The sequence below is a fragment of the Malaclemys terrapin genome, chromosome 7 (genome assembly GCF_027887155.1).
Source record: "Malaclemys terrapin pileata isolate rMalTer1 chromosome 7, rMalTer1.hap1, whole genome shotgun sequence".
Classification (NCBI taxonomy): domain Eukaryota; kingdom Metazoa; phylum Chordata; order Testudines; family Emydidae; genus Malaclemys; species Malaclemys terrapin.
Window position 1 is genome coordinate 117888703 of NC_071511.1, and position 19234 is coordinate 117907936.

At 42.1% G+C, this 19234-nt stretch overlaps 1 protein-coding gene across 2 annotated transcripts in view; it reads left to right on the forward strand.

The window, feature by feature from the left end:
• Positions 1-19234, forward strand: part of GPAM (glycerol-3-phosphate acyltransferase, mitochondrial) — a 50056-nt gene that overhangs the window by 11013 nt on the left and 19809 nt on the right. For both annotated transcript variants that reach the window (XM_054034102.1, XM_054034101.1), the window contains exons 4-9: positions 67-140; positions 5356-5469; positions 10452-10595; positions 11200-11296; positions 16706-16842; positions 17458-17557. In XM_054034102.1, the coding sequence (XP_053890077.1) occupies positions 67-140; positions 5356-5469; positions 10452-10595; positions 11200-11296; positions 16706-16842; positions 17458-17557 (666 nt within the window). The remainder of the gene's footprint in view (positions 1-66; positions 141-5355; positions 5470-10451; positions 10596-11199; positions 11297-16705; positions 16843-17457; positions 17558-19234) is intronic.

A 19234-nucleotide genomic window follows, 5' to 3' on the forward strand; every position in this document is an offset into this window, starting at 1 on the left:
AATGACTATTCTTATATAAGAAAGAAGCCTTCCAATTATTTCTTTTCTCTCATTTTGTTTTGGTAGGATAAACTTTTCAATGCTAGTATCCCTTCTTTGGGCCTACGCAATGTTATCTATATCAATGAAACGCACACAAGGTAAGTTAAACTATTTCCAGCATAATTAATGACATTTTCTTTGTCTTTCTAACTTACTGGATCTCTCGGCAGAGAAATCACCAAGAAACATTTAACAACCTCCGGAGGGATAGAATGCTTTCTTGGTATGCTTGAATCTGTGCAAATTTATAGCAACAATAAAACCTATAGTCTGTCTTGGCACGCTGTTAACTGCTTGTATACTTCAGAGCAGTCCCAAGGTTGTCTAGCTACATTGGCTGCATACAAGGAGTGTGAAGATGGCACCTAGTTTGCATAAAGTAAAGCAGATTTCAATCCCTTTTGGCTTTAATGCATTGGGGTGTGAGTCACAGTGTGCATGCCCCACAGATATTGATCTGAATTAATGATGAGAGCAGCAATAGATTAAAGGTGAAAGTGGCTGTTGCATCCTTGGGTTGACTGTGTGACTGAAGGCTGCATTGTTGAATTTCCCAAACAATTTGGCCCAGAGCCTACACTTCGGCCACTATTGGTATACATAGGATAATAGCAGTTATAGGTTGAGCCTGTCCTTCCATGATAGCAAAGTATAGCTCTTTCATACGTGTGTTTAAGGTATTTAACTGGATAATGCATTTTTGTTCCATTTTTATAATTTTGTCTTAAGGTAATGATACTCTCATTTTGAAGTAAATGAAAATGTTTCTGTGTTCTGCCTGCCTGCAAAGTTGATTCTCCTGATATAATTAACATAAGATTCTGTAGTATTCATTGTAGATTCAGAACAAACGGGGACAGGCTAATAGACTGGAGGAAATGAGCCAAAATGTCTGAGTGAAAGAAAGACAGTGTTGTGTTGTGTTGTGCTTGAGAGAGAGGGAGGTTAATACTGGAGACGATTGTCTATTGATATAATTGATTATTTTTTGAGTGTGTAATCAGTGGCCTAGAATACTGAAAAATATCTGAAATGCCATTTAAAAAAAAAAATAAAAAAAGGTCAAATCCTTGAGTGGTCTTGATAGCTCAGGGTTCTGTAAAATAGGAATGTAAAACCAATTGATTCATCGAACCATTTTTCCTTAAACAACAAAATGTGTTTAACTCACAGTGTAGTTGTAGTGAACGTGTAAATGATTTTTTGAGGTTCCATATTTAATCTCTCAATAACTTTCATACCACATTTGCTCATTTTCAAAATCAAGAGTGATTTTTCTAACTGCTTGTGAAGAGTGACTATATTCACTGATTTTAATGAATGTTTGTAGTTCAGCCTACCACTTTAAGTTCCTTTGGAACTCTTGAATGAATACCATCCAGTAATAACTTATTCATTTATCATTTTATTTCAGCCCCTCTTCCTTTTGACAGTGTAGCATTTCCCTTGAATTTAGTTTTCTACTGAAATGGAATTCTCAGCCAATCTGATTTGAAGGATGCTAGAGAGTTACTGATTCCTAACTACAGATTTTCCCACAGAAAATCCTTGTGCTCTAATTGGTTGCAGGTATCTAATTTACATAATATACAGTTTATCCCTATGTATACAGTGTGCAATTTCCTCTACTGTCTGATAGCCATTACTGCCCATTTAGAGAGTAGAGATTTGCATGATTATTTTTCTAAGCCTCATAGTGAATGTGCCAATATTTGACAGGCTTTTGTAATATTTCTGTGCTGATCTGATGACATACTCACAATTACTAAGCTGTTTGATAGCAACAAATTTCCCTTCTCAACTTTGCCCTTAAAATTAATTAGGATTGGGCATATGACTGGTCCAAAAAGAATTGGCCAATTGACTGGTCAAATATTGTCAAATAAGGTCAAAAATGGTCAAATATTTTAAAGTGCTAGTTTATTAGAACAGTAAGACAAAAGAGTAAGACTTTATGGTCTACAATAGGCTTAGCAATATATATATATATAATCTACAATGAATACTACAGAATCTTCTGCTAATTATATCAGGCGAATCAACTTTGCAGGCAGGCAGAACACAGAAACATTTTCATTTACTTCAAAATGAAATATATATATATATATATATATACACACACACACACACACTATGCCTAATTTTTTTAAAAAAGTTACTTGTGTTTCACATTTTTCTGAGTAAAAATAACTCAATGAAATGAAGTTCTAAAAAATTAAAGAATGGCATCCTGATGCAATCAGAAATGTAGGCTGCTGATCAGGGCATTCTTGGTGGAATATTTGACAATATTTGACCATGGTGAAATATGTGGTAAGTTGACATTATTTGATCAGTCAAATGACCATCTTGCCAAGCCTAAGATGAATATAAAAACCCCTCCAAGAAATTTTTTTTTAAAGAGGAAAAGCAATGAAAATGGGGTTGCCAAACAACTGAGGAAAAAGTGCTTTAAAAGATATTAAAAAAACCTTTAACCTATTTTTTTCTCTTCTTGTCCACAGTTTAGCAAGGCTTTTATCTCCAAAATAACTGTTTGCAAATTCCTATAATTGTTATATGTCTGTCTGCATTATATGTACATTAAAACAAAACAAAATATCTTGTTAATAATTATAGAGGTCCCTGCCACCTCCTCCTATCTTTAGGTTGCCCGACACTTTCCATTATAAAAGATTCTTGCAATCTGTTTTTAGAAGCTGGACCACATCCATATACTTTGGAACAGGATTTTGAAATTTGCCAGAGGAAAACCCTGGGGTCAGAGAAGTGCCTTTTCTTTATCCCATGAAATTTCATTTAGGTTTCACTCTGAGAAGCTTTTAAAAATCATCATTTCTCTTCTACAGCAAAATTTGGGCATGATGGCAAATTTAAAAAATGAACATGAATAGTCTAATTTGTGACCTGTCTCACAGTGGTGCCAGAGCACCAGAAACACTATGCATTGGCAACTGCAGGAGCCATCAGCCTTTTGGGAGATGGTCAGAAGACTGGGTTGGACCCTGCAAACAAACCTCCCCCTCATGGCCCAGCATATAGCCCCTGTGGCTCACATCCTCCCTCTCTTTTGGGGGCACCACATCGGGAAGGAGTTCCCCCTATCACCTGGAGGAAAGTGGGGAAGAGAGAGAGGTTAGGATCCCCTTGACCCTGCCCCAGACCTAGCACCCTTTTTCCTTGTCCACCAGGATAACAGCCGCCTTCTGCTGCTACCTAGTTCAGTCACTCTTGTAGCTCAAGTTGTGCTGCACTGCTGAAGGTGAAGGCTTCATATGCTGCTGACAATGGATGAAGGGGTAGGATTATTACAGTTGCACATAATTTAATTTGTTTTTACCATTTTTCTTTATTTAAGAAAACCCTCAACAACGAAAACCAACCCCCCACTTCTAGGACATTACATCCATGTCTGTGTAAAAGAACATCATTAAGTTGTAAAGATGATTGCTTCTGAGTTAGGGAATGCTAAGTTAGGTTGCCCATGCAACTTTAATTCTGCCTCTTGTACCTCATTAGTATGATACAGTCTTTAATTATATGAATGCAGGACCCTTGTCTCATTCACTTCACAGGAAAGATGTTGCCCATGGAGTGGATGAGGGCTGTGTAGTGAATGTGGCTGTTTGGAAGATCCCAGCCTCCAAGATGGGGTTGAATGAGTCAGGGAACTGCAGGAAGAGAGAGGATGATTTTGTGGTTAAGGAAGTTGAATGCTGTCTTTAGAGACTGGATTCTGTCCATTCCCCTGCTTATGTGTTGCTGGGCAACCTACTTAACTGTCCACTAACTAACTGTGTGTTTCTCAATTTTTTTTGGTGCCCAACTTGAGATACCTGGAGCCTGATATGCAAAAGTGCTGAGCAGCTGATGATGATAGGAGCTGTGGATGCATGTAGTGTTAATATATGGTAGCTATTCTAGGGAGGAGAGATTTATTGATCTGTGTGAAGGGAAAGGAATTAGGAGAACAAAGGACGGAGGAGGAGAAGAGTGGATCAGAAGGGCTAAAATAATGACTATCCTGCAAATGCTTGCACATGCGAGGAGCCCAAATGACTACTTGTTGGGACTGCCAGTGCATGTAATTATCAGGTGTATAAGTTTTGGCAGGATCAGGGCCAAGGTATGTAAAATGTAAGAAGAGGCCTTTGAAAACTTTTGAGCAGAAAAGAGAGACACGAGGTTTGTATACACATGTGAAGGTTTAATTGCATGATGGATAGACATATCTGTGCTATTTTACTCTAGCTCAGGGGTAGGCAACCTATGGCACGGGTGCCGAAGGCGGCACGCGAACTGATTTTCAGTGGCACTCACACTGCCCGGGTCCTGGCCACCAGTCTGGGGGGGCTCTGCATTTTATTTTAATTTTAAATGAAGCTTCTTAAACATTTTAAAAGCCTTATTTACTTTACATACAACAATAGTTTAGTTATATATTATAGAGTTATAGAAAGAGACCGTCTAAAACTGTTAAAATGTATTACTGGCACGCGAAACCTTAAATTAGAGTGAATAAATGAAGACTCGGCACACCACTTCTGAAAGGTTGCCGACCCCTGCTCTAGCTAGTGCGATAACAGTAGTAGTGAGGATGCAGCACCATGGACCCTGGTGCGGACCTGCAGTCTGAATTCATACCAAGAGTCCTTGGTGGGCTTGTACTGGAGCAGGCTGCAGTCCCATCTTCAGCTGCAATTTGGATATATCCAAAGTGTGTGTTATGATCCCTTGGACAATTCCAGCTAGGATTTTCAAAGGCATTTATGGGAGTTAAGTGCCCAAATTCCATTGAATTCCGGTTGAGGATTGACACTTGACTCAGGCAGCTTTGAAAAATTTCAGCCTCTATCTTTTTATAAAAAGCTGACCAATGTTAGTTGGATTTATGCTGCTCAGAGCAAGGTCACTGATTCATTTAAAACTTGGCACTGCATGAATTGGGCAGACAGCCCAAATGTATGTAAGTTCTGAGATGTAACCAAGGAGAATACCAGCAGATATGTTCTTTTGTAGCAATTTTTTTATGATTGTGCGAAAATGTTATCACACCAGCGTCCCATAAGTTTGTTGCTTTGGTTTGGGTTTCTTCCCACATAGCTTGTGATCTATATCTATTTTGTCTGTAACACTGTTCATTTTCGGATGTATTAGAAAATACAGAAGCTATTTGGTAGCTGTTCAAAGAATTTTACCTACTTTTGTAACCTTTCATTGGATGTATGTGAATGTTTGACAATAAAATTATTCTTTTATAAGTTGACAATGTTTTGGGGACACATTTTGATGATTAATTTTCTTACGTTGTAGGTACAGAGGGTGGCTGGCAAGAAGGCTCTGTTATGTTCTTTTTGTGCAAGAACGAGATGTGCATAAGAGTATGTTTGCCAGCAATGTGGCAGAAAACGTGTTGAACAGCAGCAGGTAAGATGTGCTAAATAAGCCAACATTGTGTTTTTGTATCTGTTTCCAGTTTCATGCATAATATTACATTTAATCAAAGATTGTTACAGAATGACAACACAGTAAATTCTGAAAGCTAGAATATTTAGAATAATAGAAGGTACAGTATCTATTACAGCCCATCCCTCGAATTTAAGCTAGATAACTTTTGTATAGACTAGTTATGGGAAGGTGAGGTTTTTACACATCAGCCTCCATATCTTTGTAGTGACTGCTGGTACAGATACAATAAACTTAATATTAAGGGCTTGTCTATATGGGACATTAGTGCATCGCAAGCGGGTGTGCTATAGGTTCACATTAACATCCCATGTGGACAAGACCTAAGTATAATAAACTATTATGGAGCCCTTTGCAGCTTTTGGTACCAGGTTCATAGTAGATCTATATCGCTAGGGCCCTACCAAATTCACGGTCCATTATGGTCAATTTCACAGCCATAGGATTGAAAATGGGTAAATTTTACATTTTCAGATGTTTAAATCTGAAATTTCACAGCGTTGTACCCGTGGGGGGTCCCGACCCAAAAGGGGATTGGGGTCTGTGTCACAAACCTGTTGAAGGGGGGTTATGGGATTGCCACCCTCACTTCTGTGCTGCCTTCCGAGCTGGTCCCTGAAGGCAGCAACCGCGGAGCTTCCTGCAGCCGCAGAAAGCTCCCAGAGGTGGAGGTGGGTCTGATCTCCCCCGTGCTGCTGGGAGCACCCTAGTCAGGGGCTTCTAGCTGCTAGTCCCGGATAGCCTGGGAGGGACAAGACTTGCTTTTCCTCTGCACGGCTGCTCTTGGTGCTTCTCCTGCCTGCAGAAAGCTCTGCAATGCGCCTGCCCCCCCCCCCATTCACTTCTTGCCCCCATCGCGCCGAAGGGGGAGGGATTTCTGTACAGGGTGTGCCCCCCCTTCCAGATGCAATTATTAACTTGTTTCAATAAAATAACGAAAGGACATGTGAACTTGACAGGATTTATTGATTGACACTTTACAGCAGCAAATAACATAGAGGGCTCAACTCCCTGATTGGTAGATATGGGCATCTGAGACAGTTTAGTATGGTAGTGATCTCAACTGGTAGCCTCAAACTTGAGATCCACAGCCTTAAGATGATTTAAAAAAAAAAAAGTGTGTGTGGGGGGGAAATTCTGGTTTCAAATGTCATTAATTGAATGTCAGCATGGAGCATCCAGCAACTGTCTTTCTTCATTCCCTGTCTCTGTGCTGAAAACACCTGCCTGTGTTTAGACACTGCTGTCTGCATCCACGGAGTTTGTTGGAATTGTCAGACAGCGCCGAGCTAGCCTTGCAAGATGGGGGATTCTGCCTTCCACTGAGTTCCAAAACTGTAGCACAGGCAAACTACAGTCCACGTTTTTCACAATAGTTTTGTGAGCAGGCATCTCCAGCTTACAATTCTTATCAAAGCCAGGGATTGCATTAAGCAAGGTTAAATCCACCATCAACAGGTGCATTTGTGCATGGTCAAAAATACACACCGCTTTTAGGAACCTTGCTGCAGGTTGTTGAAACTTCAGAGCCGTTTTTGTTACATCACTTGACTCTTCCCCATAGCCGTAGTATTGTCTGAGTTTCTTTGCCATGCAAGAAACACTTGCTGAGCACTGGCATTTAACTCAGCATTGTCAGAGTGATTTTCGTTTGCCTGTGCTTTAGCCCAGAACAGTACATCCATTACTTTGTTGTACGCTTGGTGGATTGTGACACGTTGAGATTCAAACCTAGTGATTAAGTTCACGAGTCCTATGGCATTCTTGGCAACGAACTGAACTTCCTCCTTCAGCTGAGCATCATTTAGAAGGGTTGACAGTGCTGTTAAAACCTGCATTTTCGGTGTCAGTGTCAGCTCTTCTGAGACTAACTCAGAGGAGTACTTCAGGTGAGCTGTATGGTATTATATAGCCCGAAACCAGGAATTCCAAGAAGTCCTTACTGGCTCTCGAGGAAGTGCAATTTTTTGTTCCCCAATTTCAGTCATTTCAGTCGTGTTTGCAATGTGCTGCCTATATCAAAGTTTGCAGCTAGGGCAGTGTTTGAAGATCTTTTTAATGTAGCTGACCAGTTTCTCAGCTTTACCAAACTCGCATCTCCATAGCTCCCTGACAAGAGAAATTATATGTGCATTACATCTAATATGGACAGCATTTGGCATTAGACCTTGGAGAACCAATTAGAAAGATTTTGTCATGCAAGTTGCATTGTCACTTATGAAAGTAGATACTGTGCGAACTTTGACAAAGTATTTTAAAACGGTTTTAATTATTGCTTGGGAAACTGTAGTTTAGTTCAAAGCATCCAAATAAATGCAGTCGGCAAGCATTGTTGCTAGCTTTCCTGTCAGTACATCTTTGGCCATGTCAGAAATAAAATCAAACAGAACATGCAGTACCAAGTTGTCTTGCAATTATTTTGGATGAGTCCACAGATAAGCAAAAGACTCTCATGAGTTACTTTGAGATTTCATCTCCTCAAAATGTGTAGTAAAACCTTTGGATGGTAGTTCTATCATAGCTTATTCGCACTTTGTAAGTAACCGGCATTTTGTACGTTCCGTTGAATGAACTTGCACTGCTTTGGGTGATCATGTTTATCCAATGGCATATTAGCACTTGCAAATGCATCCACAAGTTCCATTCTACCTAAATGTCAGGTCTCGGAGCTCTCTGTCACCTTCTTAAAAAGAAAAGAAATATTTTTTAACTTTACCAGCAATGCATTATCTGCAGCCCTCTTTCTGCTTTGATGGGTTTCCGAGTCTGTGGTGCTGAACCATTGCCCGGCGTGTGGGATCAAACAAAACATTGCAGCTTGTACAAAATAGTTTGTCGCCATTGGCATGTAGAATTTGGCTTCCAAATTCTTTCACAGTATCTGCTGCAGTAATCACTTCTGAGTTTTTTGTTTTACTTTGGACAATCAATTTACAGTAATTGCACATGGCTTTTTGTTGGCAGTCAATAGAGATCACTACACTATAAAACCTCCCAAATGTCCATTTTTTCCAGTCAGTGAGTTGAGTCCTGTGTGTGATTTGCTGCTGTAAAGTGTCAATGTCCCCTCCCCAGGGCAGCTGCAAAGGGAGGGGGACAGGAAGCAAGTGGGGTGGAGGGGGTGCGGAACTCTCTGCAGCCGGGAGAGATACTCAGGAACAGCCCTGCAGGGAAAGAGCAAGTGCTGTCCTGCCCGGACTAGCAGCTAGGAGCCCCCTGCTGGGGCGCTCCCAGCAGCACAGGGAAGATCAGACCAAATGCTGTCCCAGAGCATCCTGCAGCAGGGGGAGGCACCCGAGGTGGGTCTGGTTTTCCCACCCACCCTTCAGAGCAGCTGTGCAGGGGATGGCCAAGTCCTGTCCCTCCCCAGCCCAGCTGGAGCTAGGAACCCTGTTGGCTGGGGGATCCTAGCACCAAGGGGAGATCGGATTTCATGGGGAAGGGCTTATTTCACGGTCTGTGGCGCATTTTTTACGGCCGTGAAATTGGTAGTGCCCTATCTCTAGCTTTCCAGCTAATAATGAATGATCAACTGAGGTGATCATAAGTTGAAACATTTTAAAAATAATAGGAAGGTGGCATGTCACAACGGTCTGGAGCAATCTAGATCCAAGTTCATAACGTGTCAGATATTCTTAGTGTAACTGGAATGAAGGCTTGTAAAAGGGGAAGCATTCATTGTGTTCCAATCCCCAAGAACTTCTTTCATGGAATTTGTTCTATATTTTGGGAAGGATCTTTTAGAGATAATTCTCTTGTCTCTGATAATATACTCCAAATGAAATATCAAGCTAATTGTTAAGTCAGGATTTGTTCCCCTCTAGTACTATAACTGGATTGAAAAAAGGCAAAGGAAGCTCTGCAGCACATTCACTCTTTCAGTCCAATTCTGCAAAAGGCTTAGCATCTTTTACTCCCCCTGAAATCAAAGGGAGTGCTCAGCACTTTCCAGAGTTGGGCCTTACCTGAGATTTTTTTTTTTTTTTTTTAAGTACAAGACAGGTTGTTGGGTGATTAGTGTTCTGTTGCCACAGACTTGCTGTGTGATCTTGGACAAGTATGGAAGCTCACTTAGTTCCTTAATCACTTGCTTCATTTCCCCCCATTAAAGTGTACCTATTTCGCTGATTTTGTGAAGTTTGGTTAATATTTGTAAAGCACTTTGGGAACCTAACATGGCACGTGCTATAGAAGTGTAAACTATTAACTGCATAAATCTTTCAGTTAAGATAAGTGGAGTTTGCTAAAGCAGTAAAAAAGAAAAATATAAGCATTGTCTTTTTATTTAATTACAGATTTTAAAAAAAAAAGCTCTGCACAAAACAAGATGCAACCATAATAGGCCCTACTCCTATCAAGAGGTGGATTTATAGTCTATGCTCTCATTCTGTAGTAGCTTTTTGAACTAGTGTTTATAGTTGGATTCCTAATTCACTCAGTTTCTGAGCTGACTTTCATAATATTCAGGAATACTTGCACAAATTTAAGGAATACTTTGAACATCAGCCATTGATCTGAGAGCTATCAGACCCTTGCTTTTAAAATTTTATATTTTATAGATGTGTTGTTGGAATGGAGAAACTTATTAAAGGCAAGCATTTGCCATACTCTGTCAAGGGCTAACTTTGATAGCCAGTGAATGATATTTGCCTCTGTATTTATAACTTTTAATATGTTTGTGCAAATCATTGACCAGCTGATCCCAGTTCACCTGCAGATTGGTCCATTTCATTTTACGAGTATTTAATCAAAACTTAGATGACCATTGACTTTCAGTTTATGGCAAATGAAACACAAACCACGTTGATGTGCGTTTTCTTCCATCTTCCAACTTACTGCGATAGTTATACCATAGAATTGCCCATGTTCATTCCTTCTAGAAGCCGTCAATAAGCTGAACTGATCTGTTACAGAACTGTCTTGTGTTTTATTTTTAAAATCAGAGTGCAGAAGGCCATTGTAGAGGAGGCTTCTGTATTAAGTGCTGCAGGTACTCAGACAGACCTCAAGGCCATCAGCAAAGTGAAGAAAAAAGCTAGAAGGATTCTCCAAGAAATGGTGGCAAACGTCTCACCTGCTTTGATCAGGTAATAAAAATACTTCACCAAACTATGGTTATGCTTGCCTAGCATCAGGGGAAGGTCTTTGCCTTTGTACATGAGCACAGCCTAAAGATTCCTATTTTAATGCTGGCCCTAATGCCACCCCAAAACATGAGGGTTATAGGTTTTAGCCTTAAAAATGAAGCGTAATCATACTCTCATATTTGAACACACAGAATCCGTGGGCTTTCCAAGTTACAAATAATATGATAAAATTAAATAAATATACTTTTTTCCTGAATTAAGCTGCTTGCCATCAGCCCAAAGGTACCCTCTATGTTTTTGCCTAAATCAGTTTCAGCATCTTGCTGCAGTAACTTACGATCAATAGTCCATTTAACAATATTTTTCTTTAGTTATGAATCTTAAGATAGGAATGATCAAATTCCATGCTTCAGTGTGCAAGCTGATCATTAGAGATGTGAGGAAGGAATTCTCCCTGGTTATGCCCGCAACAACGCCACTGACCAGCTGGTGTTGCAAACGCTACATATGTATGTGACAGTATTGGTTATAAAAGCAATACAATAGGAAGGCCACTTTGAATGAAACTTAAACTTCTCTTGGGTTTAACATTTTTCACCCTTAGGTTGACTGGTTGGGTGTTACTGAAATTATTCAACAGCTTCTTTTGGAACATTCAGATCCACAAAGGCCAATTGGAGATGGTCAAAGCAGCCACCAAGGTAAGAAAATTACATAAAGTTTTAAAACATGGGGAAACTTCTGATGGTACTTTCACTGGTGTAAATCAGGAGTGACTCCATTGAAGTCAGTGAAGTTATACCAATCTAAATGAGATCTGAATCAGGCCCCAGTTCAGAGCCTATGCTGTCCAGTTCTGTGAACATACCATTCAGCAGACCCATCTTTATTAGATAATCCTAGATATTATAGATATTGTGCTCTTTCCGTTGTGTGATCCCAGCACCCTAAAAGACCAAGCCAAGTTCTGGTTTTGTCTCAAGTTTCAGGATCACTTTTGAGTGTAATGTCCGATGTGACCCACTGTTAACACGGCTACCCCTCTGATACTTGACACCACTGTAGAATGTTTTCGTTCTCTCTTCTCCCTCCCCCCACCATGCTGATACATGCTGCAGGCTAATAAATTACTAAACTTTTAAAAACTACTTATACATTTAGACTTCAAGGAATAACCTGGTCTTCATACTTGTCTGCAAAGTGCCTCACCTACTGCTTGCTTATTTATTTAAATGTATTATAAGCATCCTTTCAAGTTCTACCAGTCTCCTTACTCCTCCCATTTCACAATATCCTGAAATTCTACACCTTTCATGCAGAATTTACCACAGAAAGGTGCTGTATGACCCATACACTGTCAAGTAATAAATAATTGCACTGAAATGAGAGAGAGGCGCCATTGATTTCTAAGGAACTTTACTGAGAGTATTTGGAGACATTGTGCAACATTGCATAATAGTATGCAGTGACAATAAAATTGCAGCTTTTTCCTTATGTAATCATTTACCCTGTTAGCATTTTGGAGTACAATGCCTGGAAAAACTGCTATAGATAAAGTTAAGTTACCTTTTTACAAAACAAGTCAACCACCTGTTTACAGTGACAGTGGAAAATTTTGGCACATCTCAAATAATTGTCTTATACTTGCATTGATACTGTAAGTCTGAAGAACCTGCTAATGTCGTTCTACTGCTCCCTGCAGTGCCTACAGTTCAAACATTGCTAGTTGCAATTGCCAAAGCAAATAAGTGGAGAAGTGTAAAGTAAAATTCCTTCAGTTTTACTAATCTAAGGTGTTACTCGGGAAAGAAATTTTAGAAGACAAAATTCTTCTTTGAGAGGTGTCCCTGTGGGTGCTCCGCTCCAGGTGTAGGTGTGACCCTGCGCCTTCGCTCGGAGAGTTTTACAGCAGTGCCCATATGGGTCGTGCACGCGCGGTGCCTGCCTCACGCGCCGTTGTCTGTTGAAGTGTCGTGTGTGCGACCCGGACTCCTCTGGCCTCAGACAGAACGCCGCAGTCCCGTTCATATCTAGTTTTTAGTCAGATCAATAAATAGTTATTTAGCGTTAGCCAGTTTATACCATTAGTATTTTGGTGCCAAGTTTCGTTTTTTTTATTCCCCTCTGTGTGCGCCCCCGCCTCCCACATTTTTTTTCTTTCAACCCATAGTTAGATACTGGCCACTGTTATACCAGGCTCACCGGGTTTCAAACCGTGTACCTCATGTAGAGAAGCAATGCCAGTGTCAGACAGACACTCGCAATGTGTCTGCTGTCTGGGTGAATCTCATGTTTCCTGGAAGTGTGCCCATTGCAGCAAACTTAAAGCTAGGGCATGAAGAGACAGGGACCTGGACTGAAACTCCTACTCATGGAGAAGTTCCTGAGATCGGCCTCCAACCCAGGACAACAGCCCCCTGGGTCACCGGCTCCTTCACTACCTAGCTCCCCAAAATAGATGGAACCAGCAAAAAAACACCTTCTACATTGTCTCATAGAGCGCAGACCAGTAAAAAACAGTCACCAATGAGATCGCTCTCATCAGTGCTGACTGTGCCGCGCCTCAGCACATATGATACTCCAGGCACTTCTGGCACTATCCGCAAGATGACTTCCACCGGCACCTCTGCCCCGGTACCGAGGCTAATGGCTCCAAGTTGTCAGCCTCCACCACAGCACCGCCGGCGCCTCTGACGGAGACGGCACCAGTGACCACTCCTGCCTTGGCGCTGCAACCTAAAACCTCCAGAACCACAGCGCTAACATCAGCGTAACTGGCACCCACGCAACCCTCCGTACCAACGGTGCAGATAACAACACTTCTCACGGCACCACACCATCAGTGCCACGCCATTTTCTGTATCATAGGGATTTGCTTGTCTCATTCACGCCACAGACTCCTCTCTTCGTTACCCACATTTCCCCGCGACCATCAGTTCCACATCAGCACCTATCTCCAATTCCATTGTGATTCTCCAGTGATGAGGGCAACAAGGATGAAGGGGTATTCTCCCCTCACCACTGTTCCCTTGTCAGAACACCCACGACTGCTACACCACCCAGGTCTTGATCATCCTATGACCGTGACATGCCTCCCTGGTATGGACACCCATGGATGGGACCTCCCATGCCCTATCCAGGCCACTGGTCTTATTGGAGCCCTTGGTGGTCATATAGAAGACGCCACAGCAGAGACCCTAGCCCTCTCATAGGGAAGCATCTAAATTCCCGCCTCCACCTTCATACAGGGCAGAGGAGGACATACAGGGGGACCCCGTGGCAGAGCAGGCAGTAGATACTACCCCGGACACCTTGCCACCCACTAATTCCTCCTCTTCTCCTAATCTTCTCTTCTCCTCTCTCCTCCACCACCTATAACAGTGGATGATTTTTCCGAGTTTTAGGATCTGTTTAAAAGAGTGGCCGACGAACTTAAGATCGCCTTTGAGGAAGTGTCGGAAACTCAGCATGAGTTAACCAACATCTTACAAACTTCCTCCTCCTCTAAGATAGCATTGCCCATCAACGCTGCTATCATCGACTTGCCAAAATCAGTTTGGTAAACACTAGCCACAGTCCTGCCTACCTGTAAAAGGGCTGATCGAAAATACTACATCCCATCTAAGGGATCCGAATTTTTATTTACACATCCAATTCCTAATTCACTGGTGGTAGAGGCGGCCAACCAAAGGGGCAAGCAACAACATTTCAGATCTACCCCTTCGGATAAGGACAGCAAGAGGCTAGACCTCTTCGGACAAAAAGTCTATGCTTCCTCTGTGCTCCAATTTAGAGTGTCTAATAATTCGGCCCTACTGTTCAAGTATGACCATAAGAACTATGCTAAGTTTAACGATTTTATTGATGACATTCCGGCGGCAAAGAGACAACAGTTCAAATTATTAGTCTCTGAAGATCAAACCATTGTTCTCACGGTGCTGCAAGCTTCACTAGATGCTGCTGACACTGCAGCCAGATCCACAACCATAGTCATGCGGAGGGCATTGTGGTTCACATCTTCCACATTCCCCCGCGAAATACAGAATACAGTGGAGGACCTCCCATTAGATGGAGAGAAGCTGTTCGCTGCTAAGACCAACGAGATTCTTCACACTATGAAGGACTCGCAAGTCACACTCCAGTCCCATGGCATCCTTACCCCTGCTACAAGGAGAAGAGAGTACAGGTATGAACCATACCAATTCCCCAGATATGCTGCTTATACTCAGCAGAGACCATACAAGCAGCAACAACAACAGAGACAAAGACAAAGGCCATAACGTCATCACCCACTACCAGCAGTGGCGTCTCAGCCTCCTTCCTCCAATAAACAAATTTGAAGCTTTGGCTGAGGGCCTAGAAGACCTCTCGCTGGTTCCAATGCATGGTACTATCATCCAACTCTTTGGAGACTGTTTACGCCCCTTCTACATCAAGTGGGCAGCTATTACCACTGACAAATGGGTCCAAGAAGTCATCCACTTTGGCTATACATCCCTTTCCTTTCCATACCCCCAACCCCACCCCTTCAGGGACCCCTCTCACGAACTACTGCTGTGCCAAGAGGTAGAACATTTCCTCCAATTGGGGGCAGTGGAGTTGGTCCCCAAACAACACAAGGGAAAAGGATTTTACTCCCACTACTTCTTAACCCAAAAGAAAAGCGGCGATGATGATCCATCCTCGACCTCAGGCGACTAAACAAGCCCATAAGGAAGCAAAGATTTTGGATGATCACTCTAACAACTATAATACCAGCGCTGGAACAGGGGGACTGGTTTTCAGCCCTCGACCTCCAAGATGCCTATTTTCATGTGGTGATATACCCCACTCACAGGGGGTTTCTCAGATTTACTTTAGGCATGGACCACTAACTATACAAGGTGCTACCCTTCGGCCTGTCAACAGCACCCCGTGTCTTTTCCAAGATCTTCACAGTGGCAACAGTGCATATGAGAAAGCAAGGAGTAATTGTATTCCCTTACCTGGATGATTCTCCTCAAGGCGCACACTCGATTGGAAGCTGTTCACTCCATGCAAATGGCAATAAGCTGTTTCCACAGCCTCGGCCTACAAATAAACACACAGAAATCAACGATAGAACCTACCCAACAGTCGGTATTCTTCCGTGCCTATCTCGACTCCACAACAGCGATGGATCACTCCTGCGGGATAGATTCAACTCCATACAAACAATCATAGCCACTGGGCACAGCAGCCCACAAACCACAGCCCACGAATGCATACTACTTTTGGGCCAAATGGCAGCGTGCACATTTGTGATCAAACATGCATGTTTGCACATGTGCTGCCTGCAGGGATGGCTGTCAACAGTGTACAAACCAAACAAGCACAACATGAACATCCTCTTAACAATGCCCCACAAGATCAAGGAATCATTAATCTGGTGGACTCACCCACACAACCAGCACAGGATGTTTACACAGGACCCTCTGTCACAATTGCTCACGACAGATGCCTTCCTTGTCTGGTGGGGAGCACACATGCAACATCGCACAGCTCAGGGGCTATGGTCCACAATAGAGACCGGGTTACACATAAATCTCCTGGAACTTGGGGCTGTGTGCAATGCCTGCTTCCACTTCCTACCATTCATACAAAACCAACACGTACGAGTGATGACCGACAACATCGCTTGTATGTTTTTATATAGTTCTGCTTTACAGTCACCTGGAACGGAGCACCCCCAGGGACACCTCTCTAAGAAGAGAAGGTTACTCACTTTGTGCAGTAACTGAGGTTCTTCAAGATGAGTGTCCCTGTGGGTGCTCCACTACGCACCCTCCTTGCTCTACTTCGGAGCTGGGTACAGGCTTTGAGGTGGAGATGGAACTGAGAAGTGTGTGTCGCACACGCGACACTTCAACAGACAACAGTGCACAAGGTAGGCACCGCGCGTACACGACCCGTATGGGCACTGCTGTAAAACTCTCCGAGCAAAGGTGCAGGGATGCACCTATGGAGCACCCACAGGGACACTCATCTCGAAGAACCTCAGTTACTGCACAAGGTGAGTAATCTGCTCTTTGCTCCAGAGTATCCCATTAATTTTGTTTCATCTTTTTTTCTCCCCCCCCACCCCCAAATAGATGAATTTGCCTCTTATCTTCTTGCCTGTTCACAAATCTCACATCGACTATCTGCTCCTCACATTCGTTCTTTTCTGCCATAACATCAAAGCACCGTACATTGCTGCAGGGAATAACCTCAACATCCCCATCTTCAGGTAAGGATAATATGCTGAGCTAGACTTTAACTTGCTCTCAAAAATAAAGCCAACGGGGCATATGCTCAGTTGTTGTATATTGTCATAGCTCCACACCAGCTGAGGATCTGCCCCAAATTGTTTAGGATTTGTGATAGTCATTGTGGTCATACCTTGGAATTTACTTTGGTCTTATTTGATCTTATTCAAGAGAGAGTCTTGCAAAATCCTTTAGAGACATTCTTTGTTAAGGAAATTGGAAAAGGAAGAATATTGTGTTGAGATTTAGTTACTGAGTCGCTCTGCGGGCCCCCCCCCCACTATTAAATTTGAGCGCCATAGAATTTGTAGTGTATTTATCCTCCCAACATCCCTGTGAAGGAGGGCAGTGCTCTTAATCCCATTTTACAGGGTCACACAGGGAGTTTTGCAGAGCAGGGAATTGAACCTGGGTCCTAGACTAGTGACCTGACCACTAGAATATTCTTCCTGTCTTTCATTTGTGAGAGAATGGCTGAGACATGCACATTGTTCTGCCTCATCTAATTTTTTCCTGAAGCTGTTGGCTGGTTTATACATTCCACTCTTTTCATATTTGACTAAAATCAGTGAATAGAATCATTTGTTGATTTGTAGCACATTGATCCGCAAACTGGGAGGCTTTTTCATTCGGAGGAGGTTGGATGAGAACCCTCACGGACGTAAAGATGTCCTTTATAGAGCTTTGCTGTATGTGGTATGTATCTTTTCTTAATTTGCAAATATAAAATTTGAATCGTCACAGAGATGGGAAAATGTAAGTTTGTTCTCTGTAACTTCATTAATTTGAACAGCATTGCCTGATGAAAAAGTTAAATTGTTTATTATCTTGATTTTAGCGTGTGTATGTATATGTGTGTTTTGTTACATTAGAGAGAAAATGTTAATTCTGTGCTAAGTGAGGTCCTGAACCTATGAAGTGCATGAGAGTCGAGGGTGTTCAGCACCTGTCAGGATCAAATTTTTCCCCTGTGTGAGTCTCTAACGGGGATATGGGATTGCCCTCAGTGTAAATTAACACTAAAATTAGCCTACTGGGACAGCTTCTGATTTCACTTATACTAAGGTAAATCTAGAGCAGCAGTTCCCAAATTGTATTTGTTCATGTACTTAATTGGTGTTTGAAGGACCACATGCACACTTCTTTTTTTTTTTTTTGCACATTTGTTTTAGGTCTCAGTAGGTTTAATTTAAGTATTTCTGGACTCTATGGTAAAATATATCCCTAAAGAAACCTAAAATGTTCAATTATAATTAGGGCTGGCATGGAAACAAGAATTCCATTTTGTGAAAAATGTTTTGCCATTTGTTTATATTCTGATGTGGCATGAAATCAAGACAGTTCAAAAATTTGTAGTAAAAAAAGAGACCACTCTAGAATAGCCAGTAGCCCTACAGTTAGACCACACATCTGGGATCTGGAAAACCTAGGTTCAAGTTCCTAGTCTAAAAGGCAGAGTGCCGTAATACTAGATTATGCTATTCTGGGGTGTCTCATATTGATAAGAAACTTCATGATGGAAAACCTTTCTGGTGAAAGTTGAATTGAAACCGCTGTTTCTCCATGAAAAGTTTTGGTGTTGTCAAATCAGCATTTTCGTAAAAGGTTTAATCTAAAAGTTCCCAACCAGCTGTAATTATAACATCCTTTGTAAACATTTCAAGTTTTTAAGACAGTGCATCAAAAAGAAACATAATGAGGCAGCCATTATTTCTTTCACGTTAAACAATTAAACGACATAAATGCTGTCTTGATATGCTATGACATGCCATTAACACCACTCAGTGGATTGACTCTTTTTAATTTGTCTAATCTAAGTTTTAAATTCCTGCTAATGTTATCGGGATTATTATTGAACAGTAGCCAGAATTCACTTTGCTTCCTGTCTTACAAAATTTAAATCGAGAAAAATATGAAATATTTTGAGACGCTCTGGGAGAGAATAAGAGAAGTGCCATGACACGGCTGCACGTGTGCCAGAGGGCTCAGAGGGCAGATATAGAGAGATGTGGGGAGTCTTGGCTGGTATTGGAGGGGCTTCAGCTCCACGAAGCATCTTGCTCCTCAGCAGAACGCTGGGCACTCTGCACAGTGGCTCCCCCTGCTGGGAGGAGGCTCAAATTATAGCCAGCTGGCTGCTGTCCTGGTGAACAGCCAGGCAGCTCTCCTTAGTCCCGTAGCCAGGCTTTTATCCGCTGCAGCTGGCCAACAATCCTTCCCTCTCTACCCCCTGCAGCAGCTTCCTGTGTGGGGGCCGTTCTATCTCACGCTCCCTGCAACTGTAGGTTTTGCAGCGGCTCTGCACTCATGTGTCTTTTCAGATGAGAGAAGCTCTGGCACAGTTATATGGAACTTTGCAGAATCTCCCCAGTA